We start from the raw sequence: 20,792 nt of genomic DNA, 5'->3' as shown, positions 1-20,792 counted from the left end.
TTTGAAACTGGGCAGTTTGCACGAACGGCGCTCGTGTTTCATTTAACGAAGCACGGTGCAGGCAAGCACGAGGTCCAGAAACTAAGATAAAAAGCGGGTTTAATGACAACTTTGTAACTGGTTGGTAGCATCGTTAATATTTATGTGAAACAAGCAAGATAAAAATTCAAGTAACCAACTGACAAGTTGGGTTTGACACTATTGTCAATATTACTCCTGAACGGCTGAACAACCTATTGCTGTAGGGGCCTCTCTTAAGCGCTGGTCTGTGCTCGCCTTGCGCCCATCCCTCCTGTTTAGATGCTGACTTCTTTTTAAGGCCACTAACAGCTAGAGAGGAAATCAGACAGCTTTAACAGATATTATATCATATGTAAGACTGTAGGCTCGATACTGAAATTAGTAAGTATAGTTCTTTTTAAAACCACCGGACACCTGCTTCATGTTTCCAGTTTTGTGTTAGTAACCCAACTGGGGTAAGACGAAGTTTGAGGGGCAAGCCAAGGAAAGCAAGTTTTGTCTGGATGCAATAAATACAGGTGTGGAAAGGGAAGGTAGCTAAGACTACGGCACATCTTTCAATGTTCATCCCTTCCGATTCCCTAACAGGTTGTTCCTGGAGAAGAAAAATAATCACATTTTCAGTAACGGTGGCACAGAGTGACCATTCTTCAATCTACAGAAAAGTCTACATCAGCAGAAAGGATTGTGGAGTTTACTGCATCAGACGACGCAGAAGATACACACCCCAAATTAATCCCAGATGTAAGTTTGGAGATGAATACTGATACACTTGATGGTATCAAAGATAGCTCTGTCATTCATAGCTGGATATCTAAGCTGCACGTGGCATTTGGCTTTTAGCAGTTTTGATTAAAGAAACGGTGCTTCACCCTCACTTAGTTTTTAAGAACCCTTCATTAGAAATACAAAAAATGTTGGACTTGCTTTAAACCTCACTCAAACACCAACATCTCCCACACCCCTGTAAGCGCAACTAATCCTTGGTTCTGAATAAGCTTTCCAGTTGGATTAGTGGGGAGGTTAATCTCGCCAGGCTTGGTAACGTAACAGGTTTCACACCGAGCTGTGCCCACAGACATCTCCCCGCGCTGCGGAGGCCCGGCAGCACAACGCCTGTGCAAGAGGCAGCATCTGCCTGCTGCTGCCCCGGGCCAGCACAGCTGGGTTTGTGGCCGTGCTCTAAGAGAGGTAAGGGAGTTTTGGCCAAAAAAAACCCCAAACCATTCATACGCACACATTTATTGTCAACTGGAGTGCTTCCCTCCTCTTGTTCACAGAGGTGTTCCTGCACAACACAGCCTGACTGTAGAAACCCCTTGAGAGTGATCTGTACCTGCGGGTACCGCGTGTCATCCACCCCTGCTCCGGGTCACTTCCCAGGTGCTAGTCGGAGAGGTACGGAGGAAACCACACCTCGCCGGAGGGCTTTTTACCCCCCCTCTGTCGATGCACTTCTGTAAGCACCAGGCAGCCAGCTGAGCTTTGAATGTCCGGAATCCACAGGCTACAATTTCAATGAATTCTAATTAAAGAATCGCTCTCTTTCACATGTATTTGGAAGAATGAAGCGTGACTGTTCTGGAGTAGCAATGTAAATGAACGCTGCCTCAGATGAAGGGCACAGTTCACGCTTCTGAGATCACTTCAGGTTCTGCAGAGACAAGCAGCATCACACCAGAATTGAAAAAGGTATTCCATGTTCCCGCATTATCCGAATCGGCAAAAGAGCTCATCAGCTGCCGTGCCGGGAGGTGTAACACGGCATGCAGTAGGCCCGTGGCTGGCTGCAAAGGAACCAAGTGCTGCCTGGCATAGACAGAAAACCACTGCAGCAAGGCCTATTTGCAGTGTATTAGACAACAGAGAAAAATCCCCACTGAGCCCAAGTTCTGTAATTTGAAATTTGTTTGGCAGAGATCGGTTTTAGACAATGAAAAGGTTTCCTCAGAATGCCTTACACCTCCTACAACCAAAACTAACAACAGACGGCTTCAAAATCTAAATCCAAATCCAAATACAAAATTAAACGTATAGCATATGTCTTTAAAAACAAACTCTTTATTAAGAATAAAATCATACAACTTGCAGTAAATTCCCTAAGGGCACGATATATTACAGAGCTGTACTTGTACTAAGGAACTGAAATGGCAAACAGACTGGTAACAGCAAGGAAGGGATTTGGGAGAGAAACGCGCTTGTCGAAGTGGAAAGGCTTCTCCGAACTTCCGTAACTACCACCCGCCTCTCCCCACATCCCCACAGCCTCCTCTGTAGCCACCGCCTGCTCCTCGATACCCTCCTCCTCGATAGCCTCCCCCCCAGCTACCTTGGTATCCTCTTCCTCCTGAGCGCCTGCCGGAGCAGCTGTAGCCGCCGTACCCTCTGCCTCTGTAGCCAGGGCCACGCGGGTAACCTCCCCAGCCTCTGAGGCCACCTCCATTGTCGTAGCGAGCCATTTTGGGGGGGCGAGGACCATCGCCGAACCTGGCAAAGAGAAACATTATGTATTTGCTGCAATCTTATGGATTCCATTTTTTTAATATTAAGAAGAATAATCATCAGTTGCCAAGATACTCAGTTAAGACGCCTCTACTTTCCATTAACAGAATATGATGTTTGAATTACAGTTGCACTTTTGCACCTTTTCCACTTCAGTAGGGAAAGGCTGGGAATGGCCTGACGTGCCACACAGGCAGTCCCTCCTCTAAATCTCAGCCAGGTCTACACCTGGCATAGAAAGTTTTCCCCTCGATCTTGCTTCTCCAGCTCACACAAATGCGTAGGGAGCCCTGTTCCTGTTTATGTGAGCAGAGTGATCTTTATTTTGCTCCTCGCAAAACACAGAGCAGTGTACATCTAAGCTGTTCTTTGGTTTGATCTTTAAATTACTAACAGCTCACAGGTGTTTTCATTTTTCTTTGCTTCAGAAGCAAGACATGAAAACAAGGGGCAATGGAGGGGTGCAAGCACAGCCAAATATTTGTTTTATTTCCAGAGACAGAGTTGAATCGGTTTGCCCAAAATAAATTTGGATTATCTTTTCTTTACAAGTCATTGTGTTTTGGAAGAGGCGATGACAGCTTTTATTCCTGAGAGCCGCTTGTCCCTCCCGTGGAAACAGGCAGTGATCTGTCTGCATCAGGCTTCGAGCATGACGATTTGACATACACTCAGACTACGGACTTTGAAACAAAAGCCTGACGCCCCTGTCCTCACGGGACAAGACTCTCCTGGTGATTTTAGCTCTGGGCTTCGGCAGCCGCTGTGCAGGGAGGGAGCAGAGGGGCTGACAGCTCTGACCTGCTCTGTTCAGGCTCTCGGTGTCCTTGGGGGCAGAGGTGGTGAGCGCTCCTCGCCCCAGAGCTCCGGCTGCACAAGCCAAGGGAGCCGAGCTAACCTTGCGTTGGCAGCCATGAGGCTGATGCCCGCGGCTGACGGCCTGGAGATCTGACGGATCACATTCACCATTCGCTCGCGTGCTGGGTCCAGCTGCCGAATGATCTCAGGATCTTTAGTCACTTCTACAACGAGAGCCTCCATCGCAGCACGCAGAGCAGTGATGCAGGCAGCCGCCTTGTGGGGCATCTTCAGCTTGATCCTAGAGCAGAAAGAATTACGTTAGATGTGTTACAACTTCTAGCAGAGAACCTGTTAGGAAAATGTTCTGTGGAGTGGTTTTTCATTGCGTGCTGCACACACTGAGCCAGAAATCTTTATTCTCATCTTTTAAATTCTAATTTGTTAATGAAGGGATGTGAAATTCAGGAAGCAAGTTTGCCAGATCCCTAAAATTTGACATTGTTAAAACGTAACTATCCTTCTGTTTAAATTTGCTCTTGAGATTTAACATACTCAGATAACACCAATACGTAACCTCTAGCATCAAAACAGAAAAATACAAAAATATAAAATAAACTAAAAACACGAGGCTCCTCAAGATTTTGAAAGCACCAGGCCACCCTCAAAAATATTAGCGAATTAAGCTTAAGCAATTCTTCACCTCCATTTTACTGACTGGGGGCCGGAGGGGAGGCATCCAGAAGGTATTTAATCATGGCCATAACATGTATGCTGCCAGAGGCAACCACCAAATCCTTAGCATTTCTCTCCTCAAGCTGTGTTTCTGAGACTTAAAACAAGGTTCCCTCGGCCCCTCTCCAAAGGGGAAGTCCAAAATACATAGTACCTCTTATTCATGTTCCAGTTGAAGGGGAAAAAAAACCAGCAGTTTTTATGGAAACTGCCTGGTATCATGTTTTCGATTTAAGCAGATAATCTGCATGAAACAGTGCTGCCAATATAAACCTCTCCCTTCCTCACAGGAAACAAAGGTAATGCCCTCACAATTAAACTGTAGTAGTGCATGGCTTGCTCTAGGGTTAAATCTAGAGATTTATGTCTGTGTTAGCAGCCACTCCCCCTCAGTCTGTGTCCTTTCATAGAGCTGGATATTAGAGCACCAAGGAGGTCCGTACCAGTCATCTACCAGAACGAGCTCCCCATCCGACAGGACTTTCTTGGAGGCAAAGAGAAGCAGCTGCAGCGGGCTCACCAAGGTCATTGCTTTGGCAGAGATGGCTCGTGTTCGAATCTGCAGGTGGAAGACGAATACGACTCTTGAAATGGGAAACAGATCCCTACACCTTCCTCTGGCCACTGAAGCCAGAGAATTTTGTAAAAACACCACCACAAAAAATGTAGATATAGTGTTAGGAAATCACAAGAGCACACAGGCATACAAAATCGAACGCTGGGCAGATGTTTACAGGGATTCAGCACTGGCTGGTGTAAAAAACCACCAAAAACTACCTGTCATTTAAAAGTATTTATTTTTCGACGACTGCATGTCTGCAATTATGCAGCTGACATTTTGCAAAAGCCATCTCGTGTTTTGTCAACCTCAACCTGACCAGGCGTAGCTGAGTTATCTTCCCACCTTCTGCATTGCTGGGGCTGTGATGAAAAGCTCGTGTTGCTTCTTTAGTAGGGTCCTACACATGCAAATTTGGAAGTTGCTATACGTCCGTGCAAACAGCCTGCTTTGTCATTTTATAGAAACAAGACCTTAAGCTTGTCCTTGAAGCGAGCACTGGGACAATAACAAGCCATCTGACCTGAGCCAGAGATAACAGCACTGACCACACGGGCTACTGCCCTTTATTTTAAAGAGGACCTGAAGAGCGGTACTTAGGATTTCAGCCTCCCACCCTGACAGCTGCCCCCTTCCCTCCTTTCTCTCACACAGGAGCGTGATGGGCAGAATCCGTTGTACTTGTCTGTCCTCAGGGAGATTTGCTTCTGCCTGAAGTTACCACACAGGCTCAACAGAGAGAAACTTGCAGAACAGAAATTGTGATGGCCAGTACAAGGAGCAGGGAACTTGCAGGTCAGAGAGAGTCTGCCAAATGCAGCAGGAAACAGACAACCAGACCTCAGAGAGAAACTTTCTTTTAGCAGGTAAATAAATCCCTCCTTCACCCCAGTCTCGCCCAGGTGCTGTCTTAGCCACTCTTAAGCCACCGTCTTAGTCACTCTTAGTTTCCCATATGTATTTTGGTTTAATAAAGCATAACTTTTTGAGGTCAAAAGTCTTTTGCTGTTTTTAGGGGAGCTCACTTTACAGAGACGGTTGCGGCAGATCAAAGGTCTGACCCACTTGGGATCCTGTCATAAAGGGTGAAGAAAAGGTAACGCCTCACCACAGCTCTGAAATCCAGAGTATCACGCCGAGCCCCCAGCCAGTGCCCGAAGGAGTCAAAATTCCATTTATTACCAATGAAGTGGTTTATCTGGCATTACTAAAATAAGTTGCATGTCAGCAAAAAGGACTGAGGATATAAAAATCAGCACAAAAAACCTGTAATTCTGAACTAACCAATGTAGACAAGGTGACAAAAAAGAAACCCCTACAGCATCACCTCTGCTGTAAGATCTTAAGAGGCTCTCCTTACAGCAAGAGGCTTTGCTAATTCAATGCTTATTCTCAAAAACAGCACTTCCCAGGCTGAAGGAACTCCGGTGTTGTGCACAGCTGGTTTCAACAACAGGCAACCGAGCGCCTCAGGACCTCCCCATCGCTGCGCTGGAGTAACTGTGCACCGGCAGCACAAGCAGGCTGGCAGCCCGAGGACTGTCTCCTGGCTACGTCCTACACAAAGGCATTGCCTTCATTTGCTCCTTGAAAGAAGGGGGAGCAGGAGCAGCTGCATTCATGGTGGCCATCGCTCGAGCACATGAGAGCACTCAGGGGTTTAAGTGTACATATACAGCATGTGCTGAGTACCCAAAATTAATGGGATGGAGGAAAAGGTCATAGGGACCCTGGGGAAAGCATCTTGGGGTTTTTCTGAGATGCTTGGGAAATGGGATTTGTCCTCAGGAGATGACAAAGTACCTACATGCCAGAAAGGGAGCACCCCACTGCCATGTTACATGTTCCTGTTTTCTCTCTGGATTCATAAGTAGCAGAAGCGACAAGGGCAAAAACTCTCTAGGGCCTAATTAGTATGGCAGAGCTCCTAAGGCAACCTCTTAGAGAAGATACTAAGTTAGATCTTTCTGTACAACCTGGCTGTTTTCACAAAACTCACAGGAACTTTCTACGCAGCTCTACTTCTACTGAATTTGGTCGATTGAAAGTTACTGTAAAGGCTGAGTGACACCATGACCACATAAGGTTTACTTTCTGAAAAAAAACCAAGCAAAACCCCCAAAAAACCAAAAACCAAGCTAAACATTACACAGTGTAGCTTTTTTTCTTATGGCTTCTTTACCAAAAAGAGCCTCTTAGACAACATGGCAGCACGCGATCAAGAACAAATTCGAAGTCTTTACCTTCTCTCCGAAAACAAAAAAAGGTGATGGATACTTGATGTCCTGGCTGCTGAAAGGGCAGTTGACAGATGACTTGTGGATGAGTGCGTTGTGCCCCTCAGTGGTAAGAATTTTCCTCTTCTCCTTGTGGTAGCAGACGTTGGGGTAGACCCCAAAAGCAAGCAGGGAGATTACAACATCCAGATTATTATCTGGTCCAGTGTTGTTAAACGGTTGAGTCATCAAACATTCTGTTGACAGAGAACAGAAGACTGGCTCGCATCCACGGGTCGTGGAGGACAGCGCAGCAGAGTTGTTTAGGATCCCGGATCAATGCATTTTCTGATTTAATCAACTGGTAGATATGCATCTGTTCTCAAATGACCTCTGCACCCAAAGCATTTCAGTCCTACATTCAATTTTCAATTCATTCATGGAGAGCAAAAAGCTGAAAAATACTACTACAAAGAGACATTTTTCTCTCCCAAGCTCTTCAAAAACAAGGAGAGAGGGGTTTGCCCAGAATGTGCTGTACCACAGTGTGCTTCCTGTCATTTGTTTTGGAGACAGATGGGGAGGTCAGAATGGATGTTTTCATTAGTTTATTTGTTACAAAGCTCCCCAGAGTCTCTGGTGGCTTGTTTTCAGGTCATCTTGCCCAGAAATAAAGTTAAGGATAAATGCAGTAATGATCCTAGCAGCATGAGGAGAAAAAAAAAATAAAAGAATTTAAAAAAACAAAACGCAACTGAGCAAGCTCCTCAGGAACATTAGGCAAATTCAGAACCTGGTTAACCAAGATTTTTTTTTTTTTCCTCCTTAGAAAATTGAATAATATGACACACTACTGCACAACCCTCCTGCGGCACGAACCCAGAAAATCATAGGGCACATAGCACACTGTTTAGATCACACAGACTCCTTAAGGCTAATGAAAAGGAGGGAGGAAGCACAGCACTTACAGAGCACATTTTGTAGATGCAACAAGTGAAGAAGAAAGAAAATCAGGGAGGTCATTCTCTAAGGACAATTTCTCAATAGATTTTTAATCCTGCAGCCCCAACCTCAGCCTCCAAAATCTCCTTATATTGCACCACAACTTCTCTGGTTTAAACAACTACGAAAGAATGAGATAGCACTAAAATTTCATCTGAACGCAATGTAAAAGCAGAACAGCTTTATGGCAAACCCACTATAGGCCTCTGAGCTTGTGTATTCATCATAGATTATCTTGTTTATTTGTCATCTCAGAATGAAAAATGCAATAATTAAATTACTATGTCCAAGCAGAATCACCTTCAGGGAAGCCAGAATTAATAAGTATATCTTTCAGCTGGACTTTTGCTTCCCAAGTCATTCGAAGAGTAGCCATGCTGAGTCTTTTGTGTTCACAAAACCTTTTTTCTGCTTCTTCACCACCCATTCTAAAAAACAAACAGAGTGAATTAGAAGTCTGTTCAAGAAAAGGAAAAGTGCGACAGTTTAGCTGTCGTAGCATCCATTGACATAGCTAGTCTGGTCACAAAACTGCTCAGCCTGTGTTACCCATAACTTCCCAGCAAATTTTGTGCCAAGACAATATACCTTGCATCATCCCAGGCTTGGAAGACGGAGAGCAAAGCAACGTGATCTGAAAACCTGTTCCCAGCAAAATTCCTGTGGACGTAACCCAGCCGTTTGCCTTCACTGATGAAAGGTTCAGGGAAACAGGTGGCCGCAGAGATGGTACAAATAGCATCTCCCACACTGAAAGAAACCACAAAAGGTATCAGGATGGGGTTTATTCACAGCATTGCTGCCAGCAGCTGCTACAGGCTGTTGATACTAGTAAAAGCTTCTCCGCTAGAGACCTCAGTAATTTGGCCCTTATCTACCACAGTTCTTCACAGAAACACTTCCCTGGAAGTGGATGTTAAATTAGCTCCAATTCCAGTACAACAGCAAGTGTTCACAAGTCCTTTGTCTATCTTCCCTCCCCTTCCCCCCATCCATACACCATCTTCTTCTGGGGAAAAGGACGCCTACAGCCATCACAATCACAAAGAACGGATCTTTACTTCTGCTAAAGAAAAACGTGTGGATTCATTTTTCTTCTTATCTAGGTGTCGAATTTCACATCTCCCCACCTCTAGCGCACTGCTATACTGAAGTATTTAGAGTCCCACTCTTAACTGGTAAGTATTCAGCTTCTACTGGTCCCTTGCAGTTAACTCTGAATTTCATGACTACTCTATTCCCTATACTGTAAGTTATTTATCCTCTGCTCTCATGAATATTCAGTTTCCTATCCCCAGTTGTAGCATTTATTGCTCATTTAGATGTACTGTTTTTTCTCTTGTAGAGTGCACGTCTAGAGGCTCAGGAACTCAGAGTAACAAGAAAAAGACCACTGAGACTACTAAACTTACTAAAAAATACAGCCCATTATCATCATCTTGCCAAGACGAGGTTCAATGGGAAGTTTGGCTAGGATTCTTCCAAGAGGTGTCAACTCATCATTGGAATCGAGGGCATCAAGCTCTGAAACAAGATCCCTTATTATCAAAGACGGTTATCTAATTCCAGAAATCCTTAGGTAAGAAATTCAGAATTTTAATAATTGCATTTAAATAGAACCCCACCTATATTTAAGTTTAATGTTTTTACAGTATGGCCAACCTGATTTTCAAAACTGGTCTGAGGTTAAATAAACACATTTTACTTTAGCTTTACAGATGTTTTACTACCTCCTCCACAATGAAAATAATTACTATTTAATTCACATATATATTTTTCCATTTCTTTTTAGTTTGCTTCTGTACAAACCTCTATTACACTATTAAACTTTTTTTCAAGTCCCTGTATTGGTTCTAACTAATCTAAACTAATTTCTGCCTCACAAAAACCAAAGCAGCCCCATCACAGCCAACTGTGGAGTCTTCATTGCAGTTGGCAAATCACTGAACCCTCTGTTCATCAAAAAGAGAACACCACGAACTCTCTCTTCCATGAGGCTTTGCCTGCCTTTCTCTCCTTCCATTACCTAAAAATTATCACCTGAGCTCATCCTCTAAGCTATCAAACCTCTGTCAATAATAAAGTCAAAGAAGTGGCTGTGGCTGCTTGCTGTAGAGATTGAAGGGTCTCATGAGTCTCCTTGACTTACTAGCCATTTGGCCATTAAACTCTACTTCATAGAACTCTTTTTAAGTTTGCATGACAAAGAAAAACAATACAAGTGTGATCTTTAAAAAGCCTTTTAAGATATAAATGAAAAATGCAAACTAATAGTTCAAGTACTCTATTTACAGATTACTCTGGGAAACTTCAGCATAACTAAAAGCTTTACATTTAAAAAAAAAAGCTTTGAGGCCTCAGCAATTAAATGGGGAGCCAACAAATAAAGGACTCCTTAGCCACTATCAAATCCATTTTTCTTGGTATCTACTAAACTAAAAAGCCTACAGAATATTTTGAAGAACAGCATGTCTCACCATCCTAAAAATATACTAGTAGTATACATGCACTGAAAAATAACAGGTCATCCAGGAAATGGAGGCACATGCAAAAAACGTCTATTTGGTGTTAAAGCTGAAAACATTTGCCTTTTCCCCTGGCTTTGCATTTCTTACCTGCAGTGTAAGAAAGGCACTAACAACTTTTAGATCAGAAAGTTATTAAACTTGAATACACATCCCTAGCTATGTTTTTCATTCTGATCTCCCTTCCGTATACAAGCAATGTAGGCTCGTCACACAATTTTTTCATAAAATCAACAAATCAAATAGATATTTCAATTCTTAGAAATTTTAAGAAGTGCTTATTTAGAGACATTTGCAAAGCACGCTGAGGTTTGAGATCACTGCTTTAAAACTAAAGCATAAATTTAGGGTTCCTCCCTGCTTCATTTTACTCATGTTCTAGTTAGTTCCTTGAAGAAACTGGGGAGAGCGCTTAACCCCCACCACAGCTTCTCCTGTTTTAGAAGGATACTGATGCTTGCATATTCATACACTGGAGTTTTAATTACTTGACAAAATACTGAGATCTTGGGTCAGCAATCTATACAAAGCGGTAATTACACAATGAACTACTAACCTCTCTTTTTCAGAACTTTTACGGTAGTAAATGCCTTAGGCACTGGACTGAGTCTATGTTATACACAGCAGTGCCACAGCTGGAAAACAGGAAGCTGGAAGCTAGCATACGTTACTGGTAAAATAACAAAACAAGCCTTAAGTTTGAAGGCTCAAGTTTCTTAAAGGAATGACACTCCACTTGGGAATTCAAGTATTTCTTCAGCTGCAAAAGACACTGCCACCCACACGATGCATCCAGGAAACACCTTGCTGTTTCAGACAGCATGCCACTACACAAACAATCTAACCAGAGATGTTAAAGCAGTCTGTAAGTGATCATTATACACGGGAAATCACTTGCAGTCAGCTTCATTAACATACCATCTTGTGGACAAACAACGATACCTCTTAGTGTGCGTTCTGCTTCAATCACTGCATCCAAAGGTGGTGGTTCTATTGCTTTGGCCAAAAATTGACCAATTCCTCCCAGCCGCAGCAATTTGATACTCAAAGCAATTTCATGAAGTGGTGTTCGAAACATTTCAGGTGTCATATGAGTCTGAAGTCTGGAATGAGAAGAGAACAAAAAAAGAACAAAGTTCCTTTTTCTGAACACAGGCTTTGATCACCATAATGGGTCATTCCATCACCATGAACTACCGCACTCCAAAGGAAATACTGCCTCCCAGCCAACCCATCAACTCTCACTGTGCTCCTGTAACTTAGGCTCTTCGACCAGTATTTATCGTGCTTCTCAATTCTCATCTCGGGGTAAATTTGGAAATGCACAGAGGAATGCAAAAGTGGAAATGCACAGAGGGTATACCCCTCCCATCACCACTACCCGGTGTGGTTTCTAGCACGAGCTGACCACATATAGACTCTGTATGGCTGAAGCCCGATTCGCAGCATGGCTGTGTCCAGCCCCACACCTGCCCCCTTACAATCATCTCCTACATTGCCAAGGAAGGTCTTCCACTCCCGAGACAGACAACCTGCTTTCAGCCTGCCTTACGTACAAGCGCTTCTCTACGTGCCCTTCTATCTACTCCAAACCACCCAACTCCTCCTGCACATTTCTGCTTTGATCACTAAGAAGAGTAAGTATTTTTGCTGGATGCTTTCCAAAGGAGTTTTTCTGGTAGGAAAAAGACCTGAAGGAAACAGATAGAGCTCTTAAGTCTTTGGCACAGTATTGTTAGCGATCCTTTAGCTTGCTGGTTGAAATATGAACTCCTAGAAAAGACTGCACTGAGCGAGAGACAGCTAGAAAAGGTCTCAAAACACCTTGAACAGATACCCACATTCAGCTGGCACAGGTTCAGCTGGTATCTCTCAAAAGATTCTCTGCACAAGTCCACACTCTTTCCTTCCTAGGCACCATGGAGCTAGTATATTTTGGTTTTATATTCTTTGAAGGAAGGTAACCTTAAAGTCCTGACGTCCCGTGATTACTTCAGTAGCCTACAATCAGTTCATTGTCAAAAATTCTTAATTAAAATCACTCCACTGTACTAGACAGCAGATCTAAATAAATTTGAGCAATTTAAGGAAAGTTTTTGATCAACTGATGCTTTCAGAGGTTACAAAAAGCTGAACATCAAACACAGCTATGCTCTAACCACTATGTGAGAAAGGGGCACTGAAACTTTCATGAGAGAGATCAAACACTCAGTGCAACAGCTGTGTAGACTTCTGCAACCAGCAAAGAGATTTCCATGGCTCTGGTAACTGAGAAACAGCTTGGCAGATAGAAGAGGTCAAAAGTTTCAGCAGCAGGGAAGGTGCTAGAGCAGCAGTTCAGCAGCATGAAGGGGCTTCCTGGCCACAGAATGGGGATGGAGGGAAAAGTAACATCTGTCTTCCCTGCTTTTTACCACTTTCATGACAAAATTGCCCGTTATGTGAAGATGCCAGGGGCCCGCAATGCTTGAAGGCAGACTAGAGCCTTATCCTCATTCCAAAGCTCTCTTCTGCCTTGCCTCAATTCCCAAGCAGTATTATTTTTCTCCTGAGAGGCTCTGTAGGTTGCAGTGAAGTTCTTAATAATAAAATCATGAACTATTTACCCACCTCATAGTATGGGTAAAAACATATAAACATATGTGATTTTTTTTAAGCAAAAGAACTGAGATATCCAAGAATTCCAGTATGAACTGACTTCATGCATCTCCTCCCTGTGCTTTCCAAAATTATTTCCCCAGTTTGATCAGAAGTAGCACACAACAGTTCTGGGAGAAGTCTCTGAGGTTATTTTATTTCTAAAGAGCACAGCCTCACCTTTCAAAGCGAGCTCTGCTGCACAAATGGAAACAAAATCCGGCACGCACACGTCCAGCTCTTCCTTTCCGCTGCTCCAAATTAGTTTTTGATGCCCAGACTGTGGCATAGTTTGTCATGTTATTATGAGCAGTGAACAGCTTCACTTTTTGTCTGTTACAGAGAAAAAAAACCAAACCCTTAAGATCAGATGTTCTTCATCTTAAGCCCTGCCAAATCAGTTCTTGTTTTATTCCTTGCCACATTGCTTTTAAGAAGCAAACCACCCCTGTTTGACTAGCTAAGCTTTGGCTAGTTAGCCATCCATCTGGAAGATGAAGTATCATATGCTTTATAAAGCAGTGTCCCAAGCTATACACAGAATGAAGTTTTCACAACTGTCTCAAAAACTTAAAATTCTCATGCAATTAACGAGACCCCTATGTGTAATTTGCTCAGAGAACATGCATAGCAAGACAGGATCTGTAACAGACTACAAACACCTTCCTATTTTGCATCAGCTATACACTGAGCGTTTGTAATATTCATTTGGCAGACGACATATTTCAAATACGCATGGAGACCCAGTGACACCTCACATGAATAGTGCCAGCGTGAATGCAGCTGACCAAAACCAGCCCACTGAAATGCCAGTGTGGTTTGTAACTGTGTAGAACGGCTAAAGACAATGCAAATTTGTCTTGAGTGAGTTAAGAGTCCTCAAATTCAGCTCTGTGACTATGGGAACACAAGGCAGTTCTGTGTGTTCAGAAAACCTTTTTTGCATTCCAAAGAATAGGATTTACAAAACAAAAAGCTACTTCATGAACTCACTTGCAGGAGTCTATAACATAGACCACATCATTGATGGTAATGCTAGTCTCAGCAATGCTGGTAGATAAAATAACCTATAAAAACAGGAAATGCATATTGAAATATATTTGGCCTGAAAAAGTTAAGGATGGACTGCAAGATAAACTACATTAACTACTGCAAGATACACTACATAACCCCTATAAAAAAAAGTCAGCAGTACATTCCACAAAAGCACAACAGAACAAAGCGTGTTACAGTCCGCCAAGAGAAGGCTCTCATACTTTCGTTACTCCAGGAGGCACAGGATCAAACACTCGACGCTGTTCCTCCAGAGGAATTTGCGAATGCAGAGGTAAAATTCTATACTGGCGGCCTCCTACAACATGAATACAAGAAGGTCAGTGACTATTACTGTGTAAATCTCATTTTTTCTTTGCACAACGTAATCATTGCTACCCATTCATTCTCACGACAAATCAATCCTGCTCCCACTCCCACTGCTAACCCTCAGCTCCACACAGTCAGTAGTTTCCTTTGGAAAAGGAGATGAAATATCATAGAACACAGTTGCTTGTACCAAAGCGTGGATTCATTTCTAGATGCTTCTGCATTGTATATATCAAGTTCCAGCCAGGCAAGAAGACAAGTACAGCTCCTGGGACATTCAGGGTCTTGATGTAAATTAGCAGGGCCTCAATGAGTTCAAAAGAAGTTTCTTTCTCATTCAGCTGAGCCATGGACTGCTTTGTTTCCGGGCCATATTCATCACTGCAAATAAGGTTGCAATTGGCCTACAAAAAACCAAAACAACAAAAAAAAACAAACCACAAAAGAAATCATATAAATTAATTTGCTCAACCTGTGGAGACTGGCTGGCCAGGCAAACAGGAAAGTGAGATGTGCGGAGAGGGAAGACCATCTCAGGCACAGCTCACAGAATGACTCACAATAAGCCGTTCAAGTCCTGCTTCCCCAGCTTTCTAATACAAGAATGGAATTATAATTCCATTGCATTGAGTTACAACTCAATACAAACTGGCAGCAGGAAGCTATCAAACTAATTTAACTTCCATTCAGATGAATGGGGATAACGTCATAAGGAGGAGAAGAAAATGCTTCTCTCAAGAAAAACTAATCATTTTTAAAAATTTCAAATAACTGCCCAAAACAGTAGTTTCAGACCTACAAATTAAAAGCTGTATCATGAAAGTTATAGTTTCTTGCACGCATGTATGTAAGCACTAACAATATCAACTGCAAGAGAAGAAGGGAGAGAATCTAAATTTTCACCCTTAAAGGTATCACTGAGCTCATATTTCTGTATCTATTTCTTCTTCCAAGGTCACAATGTTTTCACTTTTAAAAGCATTTCAGTTCTATCTTTAAAGAGAAGTAGGCTGACAAAACATGAGAATTTTAGCTTCAACAAAAAAAGAAATTTTTCAGTTTCCAAGGGCAATGAGAAAATTAAATTTTATTTCTGAAGTTAACAGCAAACTCGGATATTAAAAATACAAGAGCTGCTAAAAATGTTTAAGTTCAGCAATGCCGAATGAATTACACTTGAGCTGGAGTCCTAACTGGCATTTGTTTAATTTTTCATATTAAAAAGTCAAACATACATCATCATCTTCACCACTTTCTTCATCCTTCTCTTTCTTCTTCTTTTCTTTTGGTGGAGGAACGAACTGAGTCATCTGAATGCAATCTTCCAGAAAATAATCTGCAAGGACAGACAAGCATTGGTTATCAAGACTGACCACCAAAAGCCTGTGTAAGGGAACACAATTCTTTGTATCATCTCTCAAGATTCTCCTGATATATTTGTGATGTTTCAGAGCATGAAGCCAAGATTGGAGAAAACTCCTTGGCTGTCAGCTAGGGTATAAGAATTATTCCCACACTATTCCAATGATTATTCCTCTATTCAATACACTTCCACATGATTTTTTACTGGTTGGTTTGTTTGTTTTTAATGCTGGCTCATCTAAAGCTATTTCCATTATTCCCAATATCACAGACAACTGATCTGAAACACCACAGCTTGACTATTACTATCTCATTCACCAATGGAAACTACCCCAAGTGGTAGTGTTTTAGGGTGGCGGGGTTTTGTGTTGTCAGGTTTGTTTGTTGTTTTGGCGTTGTTTTTTTTTTTTTTTTGGGGGGGGGGAGGGTGGTAGTATTGTTTATTTGTTTGGTTTTGTTTTTAAACCAAATGGGGCTGTGAAATGATTCAGTGTTACTGACTTCTTTGCCAGGGTAAGCCACATCTGTAACACATGACAATCCAAAAGCAATGTATATCTTGCCATACCCATAATCTTAAAGCATAAAATAAAAACTAAAGCAGTTCCTGAAAGTTCAATCAATGATTTACCTTGGACAGGGTAGGTTCTACCAAAGACCTCAACGATAGGACAGTTGAAGAAGTATTCACAAAACATGCTAGTATCGATGGTGGCAGACATGAGGATAACCCTGATTTCAGGATATGCCTGAACTACATCTCTCAGCACCACCAAGAGAAAGTCAGTCTGCATATAAAAAGAATAAGAGCACCATTAATTTCCAAAGAAGCAACAACTTCCCAAGAGACCAGAAAGAATTACGCAGACATATACATTTATTGAGCCAGAGCTTTGCTGGGCAAGAGAAGTAACAATTATCACAGCAATATTCTATAACCAGAAACAGTTGTCAGTGCTTTATTTTGCAAATACTGCAATTCCTGGGATAAGTGAATTTTAGGATTTCCGGTGTACAGAAGAGTTATTCTTTTATCAGAATGAAACAAACTAAAGAAAAGCATTCAAAAATAGTTTGCTTCCTTCCTAACACTACATTACAATCTAAGTTCTTTTTAAACTTGGTTTACGTATAAAGTAGCCATAGTTCATAAAATAAATAGGAATGAATCAGTGCAGAAAGTTTTATAGTTCTATTTAAACATGACATTTATGTAGTTTTGCCATGCAGTTAGGTGGCCCCTTAGTTCAACAGATAAAATCCTAATCTCATTCAAAATTCGAAAACTTGTATTTTACACCATTAATACAAGTTTGATAGATGAAGAGATTGGAAAACTCTGCATCTAAATGAGTCCCCAAATTCTGTCAAAACAAGCTTAAACAGCAGTTTAAGCAGTTAGCAGTTTCTCTCACTCTTGGTGTGGGCAAAGCTGAAAACTATACGGAAGAATCAAGGGGACAGAAAATGTTTCCTGTTTCTTAAGTTACATACAATCCCTCCCCCAATTCTATCTTCAACTTGTTGCGTTTTTCTTTGTGTCAAAACCCAACTGAAATGTGTCACTATCAAGATGGCAGCTTCTGTAAACACCATTGCTGTTCCGTTACAGTAATACAACATTGTCAGTAGAAAAAGCATTCCAAAATAAAAGTGACATTCAACATGCTCCCACATTCGGACAAGAAGTGCTTGTGTTCTATTTTCCAGAGAGGACCAGGACATAGAAGGAGATCCTAACAGGCAAAAGAGATAGGGCAGCAAGTAAGCACAAGTCCTTGCGCTTTTAATCAGCTAAGGCGTAATGAAGAGACGAATTTCTAAAAATCTTATCGAAGATGGAAAACTCACATATATAGCAATTAGTAAAATGCAGTTTCCTTTCACATGTTTACAATTACACAAGAACACACACAAAAGTTAAACAGAACAGAAGCACAGAGAGAAATAGGATCGTAATCACCAGCTAACTCACATTAATGTCTCTCTCATGGATCTCATCAACAATAACATGACTAATGCCACGGATCCCAGCCTCCACCTTTCTCAGAAGAACACCTTAAACAGACATAGTAGTTAAACGTTCATGTAGGTAACAGCTCAGTCTTCCCCCCGCCCTGCCTCATTTCATCAAGAACAGCTACACTGGTTTAAAAATCAAGAAGTGTACAGGCTGCCCAGCACCTTTTACAGCCCCATCTCTAACTGCCATGCTTTTGTTTGCACAAGCGATGGGGAGGGTATAAAGTATTACTACTAGAAAGACTCTCTCTTCTTTCCCATCCAATACTGCTTCTCCTTCTGTCTTTTAAGGAAAATAAATATATGGCAAATTTATCTCTTCAGGAGATTATTTCTGCGTGGTATTAAGACTTGTATTATCACACTTCTGAAAAAACAATCTTAATCTTTCTCTGCACAACAGTACGTCAGCAAACTTATTCTATTAAAAAAAACCCAGTTGTTAATCTTTTAAACAGATTTTCTAAAAATTTTAATGTAACCATGTTTCTGCTTTTGCTGCTAACTCAAAGAATTCAGACACATAATTAATAAGCTCCAAACATAAACAAAACAATACAGACCTACAGTGCAGAACATCACGCTGGCATGCGGCCGAGGAAGCACAGATTCAAATCGCACGCTGTATCCACAGCTTTGCCCAGGTTGCTCCCCTCTCTCATATGACACACGCTCTGCTACAGAAACTGCACTAATCCTCCGAGGCTGAGGGATGAAAAAGTTTTCTCTAAGTTAATGATGAAGTTTTTTTAAGTTTATCAGAACACCACCAAAAACAAGAAAGTGAATTACAAAAGCTATAGGTGTCCTGTCCTAAGATTTCTTTACAGAGTACTCATTAAACAGTAATATCTATAACAGCAGGCTTTTTTCTTCTGAAACGGTTAATTCTGCGCATAAAATTACAGAGCAGGGATATAAGGATATACAGGAACTACCAGCTGGCATTTGCCAAATCGTTTCCCCTCGGTCTGGCAAAAAGTTTTCACCTGGGCAAGGTACAAGCCAGATTACCCCAACTGTAGATACATGAAAGAATAACACTCCAAATGAAAATATACATGATGCTGAGGTTTCTCCTACGTGTAGTGCGGAGGAGATGCTTTTATGAATTATGTCCTGTAACAATAATCAGATTTCTCAACACATCCTAGTAGGTGATTTCTAGCATCCAATCACAAAACTTAAGGGGTTGCATTTGTAACATGTTCCTCACCTGTGTCACTACTATGTTGCACTCTGCAGCTCTGTTGGTTTTGATGTATTCATCCAGGATGTACTGCGGCACTTGTGTGGTTTTGCCACAACCAGTGGCACCACGAATTACAACAACAGAATTGTGACGGATTGCATCCAGAATTTCACTTTCAAAATTCTTCACAGGTAAGGCCTCTCTCTCTTGTTGGATCTGGGAAAAAATCCAGCACATTTCCAAAAATCTCCAAAAATCAACCTATTCTGCTCCACATCCATACTTTATCTCGCTCTTCTACACAGGTTTTGCTTACACAAAGGAAAAACTGTGTAAGAAAAAAATCTTAGTTTGTATTTTTTCCTCACACGGCGCAACACAGCCCCACATCCGTCCCAATGTAACATCCAGCACTTCTGAAAACTTGGTGCGTATTGCTACCGAAATCCAGTCTTACACACTTTGTATACGATATGTTCAACCTCTTTTGGAAAAGAAAAAGACTAGCGCAAGCACACCGTGTTACAGGAAGCGCACTTACCCTTTGTAATTCTTGATCCTGCTCCAAACGGTACATGAAATCACTTTTCAAATCCATGCTTATTTGCTCTGGAGTGAGCTGCAAAGACAAGACATTGTTCGGAGGCTTTTTGACCCCTCTGCTTATCTATATCATAACTTCAATATAAAATCAGTCACGCCAATGTAATGATTCCAAATATCAGTAAAGGATCATTTCCTACATAACTCCCTGAAACCAGTTATGCCTATGAGCTATTCTATTTCATTCATCCCAGTGTGTTAAAATTAAATGGCCATCCTCAAAGAAGTTTATCAGAAAGATCCAATACACTGAAAAAGAATGATTGTTCAAATTTAAATACTTTAACTGCTTGAGAAACACACTCTATTCAGCACTAAGCCAATGAGATACTTAGATGATCATTCAGGCAGGAGTTTTTAATGTACGGAATGAGATAATGTAAGCACATAACCATCCACAGAACACTAGCTGAAAAGGGAAAAGTATGCAGAGAGGGAAATTTATCAGGCAGCTCTTGTATTTCAACTAAGAAAGAATTCTAAAGAAATTCAAATTTGTTACCAAAGGGCTAATTGGTTTTACTGAAAATAAGTTAGTTGTACCACGACTAGCACATAGAAATCGTAATGAGATTTGAAGCCAGCTCAATTTGCAATGTCTGTAAATAATAAGCAGCAATGCTCACATTTACATCAGTTCCATATTTTTAAAATTAATATATAATGATCAATGTTAAATTAATGTCATTTATGGAAAAAAACCTGCAGTCAAAAGTAGTATTAAATTATTATTTTGGTCATAAGTATGGTTCTCTGTTGTAGGAAACCGAAGTTCCTGCCCTGCGAGTCTTTTCTGACCAGGTTATATCAGTGGCTAAATTATGCCTCTGAACCTGGCAACCTAGTATTTCTTCCCTTCTTTCTCATTTTATCATGCCACATTGCTGTTTTTCATTTGTTCTGTGGTGAATGGGACTAGAAATGACAAAAAAAGCAAGCAGGGTGATTGTGTAGTGACACCGGCTTGAAGCAGTTTCTCCTCCCAGAAAAAAAAGTCCTAGCATGGGAATACGGGAAAGAGAGGCTAGCGAATTATAAATGACATGCCCTTATGCTTACCTTGTAATTTCAATTAGAACTTTGCATGGGCTGCACAATAGCAGGCAAAAAAAAACAAAGCAAAGAATTGGGACATCCAAGACACTGCTGCTCAAGAACCTAATAAAACATGAAGTAAATACAAAGAACTCCTACCAATGAAAAGACTCCCTTCCTCCAGGTCAAGAAGGGAAGAAATTTTATCAGTGGACTGTTTT

General features: G+C 41.5%; 1 protein-coding gene across 2 annotated transcripts in view; it reads right to left on the bottom strand.

Annotated features, from left to right (window-relative positions):
• Positions 1–2,062: 2,062 nt before the first annotated feature.
• Positions 2,063–20,792, bottom strand: part of DHX9 (DExH-box helicase 9) — a 28,106-nt gene continuing 9,376 nt past the window's right edge. For both annotated transcript variants that reach the window (XM_075156924.1, XM_075156925.1), the window contains 18 exons: positions 19,475–19,552; positions 18,958–19,149; positions 18,305–18,446; positions 17,695–17,777; positions 16,351–16,507; positions 15,593–15,693; positions 14,548–14,761; positions 14,252–14,346; positions 13,989–14,062; positions 13,176–13,328; positions 11,301–11,461; positions 9,246–9,357; positions 8,422–8,583; positions 8,134–8,261; positions 6,859–7,088; positions 4,500–4,615; positions 3,422–3,622; positions 2,063–2,508 (listed from right to left, as the gene is read on the bottom strand). In XM_075156924.1, the coding sequence (XP_075013025.1) occupies positions 2,256–2,508; positions 3,422–3,622; positions 4,500–4,615; positions 6,859–7,088; positions 8,134–8,261; positions 8,422–8,583; positions 9,246–9,357; positions 11,301–11,461; positions 13,176–13,328; positions 13,989–14,062; positions 14,252–14,346; positions 14,548–14,761; positions 15,593–15,693; positions 16,351–16,507; positions 17,695–17,777; positions 18,305–18,446; positions 18,958–19,149; positions 19,475–19,552 (2,652 nt within the window). In that variant the 3' untranslated portion in view covers positions 2,063–2,255. The remainder of the gene's footprint in view (positions 2,509–3,421; positions 3,623–4,499; positions 4,616–6,858; positions 7,089–8,133; positions 8,262–8,421; positions 8,584–9,245; positions 9,358–11,300; positions 11,462–13,175; positions 13,329–13,988; positions 14,063–14,251; positions 14,347–14,547; positions 14,762–15,592; positions 15,694–16,350; positions 16,508–17,694; positions 17,778–18,304; positions 18,447–18,957; positions 19,150–19,474; positions 19,553–20,792) is intronic.

Source organism: Calonectris borealis, chromosome 8, assembly GCF_964195595.1.
Source record: "Calonectris borealis chromosome 8, bCalBor7.hap1.2, whole genome shotgun sequence".
Classification (NCBI taxonomy): domain Eukaryota; kingdom Metazoa; phylum Chordata; class Aves; order Procellariiformes; family Procellariidae; genus Calonectris; species Calonectris borealis.
This window is presented reverse-complemented; position numbering and strand designations above follow the sequence as displayed.